The sequence below is a fragment of the Etheostoma cragini genome, unplaced genomic scaffold, assembly GCF_013103735.1.
Source record: "Etheostoma cragini isolate CJK2018 unplaced genomic scaffold, CSU_Ecrag_1.0 ScbMSFa_3282, whole genome shotgun sequence".
Lineage (NCBI taxonomy): Eukaryota > Metazoa > Chordata > Actinopteri > Perciformes > Percidae > Etheostoma > Etheostoma cragini.
In genome coordinates, this window is record NW_023267534.1 from 3,704 (window position 1) to 5,470 (window position 1,767).

General features: G+C 42.9%; 1 protein-coding gene across 1 annotated transcript in view; it reads left to right on the forward strand.

Annotated features, from left to right (window-relative positions):
- LOC117940786 (dual specificity protein phosphatase 14-like) overlaps positions 1-1,746 on the forward strand; it is a gene marked incomplete at its 3' end in the record, with an annotated part of 3,314 nt that extends 1,568 nt beyond the window's left edge. The window contains exon 2 of the mRNA XM_034865941.1: positions 1,382-1,746. Within this exon, the coding sequence (XP_034721832.1) occupies positions 1,390-1,746 (357 nt within the window). The remainder of the gene's footprint in view (positions 1-1,381) is intronic.
- Between the last annotated feature and the right edge of the window lie 21 nt (positions 1,747-1,767).

A 1,767-nucleotide genomic window follows, 5' to 3' on the forward strand; every position in this document is an offset into this window, starting at 1 on the left:
GGGGGGGGGGGTATTGGGAGTTCAGCAGTCTTACATAATACTTAAACATACGTTATACATTACTGTAATACATGTTTAAATACTCACATCTAATACTTAGAGCTTTATTTCCTTCAGAAAACAACTAAGTAACTAAGCAAATGTAGTAAATGTTAGAATTCTGCACACGGCCCGTAGCCACGGCAACAGTCTCCTCCGGAGGCGCGGGTTCGAATCCCGCTCCTGGCTGAAAACACTTCGATAAAGCAAAGGTTCGGTTTGGGAAGTCACGTGTCCTGCTCTACTTAAACATCCTGCCTTCTTCTAATTACGTTGAAAAACGTCACAAAAGTCTTAAAAAGGAGACAAAAGCATCAAAAAAAGAAACAACCGATAAAAGTGACAACAAATGCGTCAAAACAACCCACAATAATTACCGGAAAAGAGACAACGACGTTAAAAAAGTAAACAAAGACACAAAACCGTTGGAGAAAAGGATCAAAAAATGTCAAATATGCTGAAAAAGAGACAAAAATGTATTAAGGGCTGCAAAAACCTTAAACAAGTCACTAAACTGTTAACAAAAACTTTAAAAAACAGCAACAAAATTGCGAAAAAAGAGACAAAAATATATAAAAAAGGCGACAACTGTATATAAAGTGTCAATAACCTTGAAAAAGGCCTAAAAAACTTCACTAACACCCGGAAATAATGGCGAAAAAGAGACAACGTTGAAAAAACATTTCACAGATACATTGACAAAGCATCAAAAGCATCAAACACGCGACATTAATGCCGCAGAAGAGACTAAAACGTAATAATGCCGCCGACATTCTTCAGTCTCGCTCCGGAGACGCGAGTTCGAATCCCGCTCAGGACACAAGTATTTACCTTCCTGTTTACAGCTGTGTGTGTGTGTCTCTCTGTGTGTGCGTGCATGTCTGTGTGTGTGTGTGTGTGTATGTGTGTCTCTCTGTGTGTGCGTGCATGTCTGTGTGTGTGTGTGTGTGTGTCTCGGTGTGTGCGTGTATGTCTGTGTGTGTGTGTGTGTGTCTCGGTGTGTGTGTGTGTTACCTCTCTAACTTAACATGAATCTGCAAATTATTTTTTATTTTAAGACGTTTTATCAACTTTTTTGCTTTAAAGTTTCTTATAGTTTTCTAAATCTGAATTTGGACAATTTTTAAAAAACGTTTGTGTAAAATATTTTTATTTTTTTGGACTTTCTGTCGCCTGTTTTTCGTAGTTTTTCCCACTTTTTACAAAACACGTTTAATAACTTTTGGGTGTGTTGTTAAACATTTTTAGTTTTTCTTACTTTTTGGGTCAAATTTTGAACTTTTTTGTCATTTTCTTACCAAGTTTTGGAAGCTTTTTCTACTTGTCTGTCCTCTGTGTCCAGACCGGGTCATGGCGGTGTCCCAGGTGTCCCCGGGTCTGTACCTCAGCGGGCTGGACCCGGCCCTGAACGCCGGCGTCCTCCACAGCCGGAGCATCACGCTGATCGTTAACGCCAGCGGCCTGGAGGACGTGTCCTACCCGCCGCTGGACGGCCTGAGTGTCCTCCACGTCCCCGTCCAGGACCGTCCCCACGCCCCCCTCGGACGGTACTTTGACCTGGTGGCTGAACGGATCAACCAGAACCAGACGGGGGGGACTCTGGTCCACTGCACCGCCGGCAGGAGCCGATCCCCCGCCCTGATCATGGCCTACCTGATGAGGTCAGTTATTATGGAAAAGATCCCAACACAACCCACCAGACTCCATGTAAATAATCACTACTTTTAG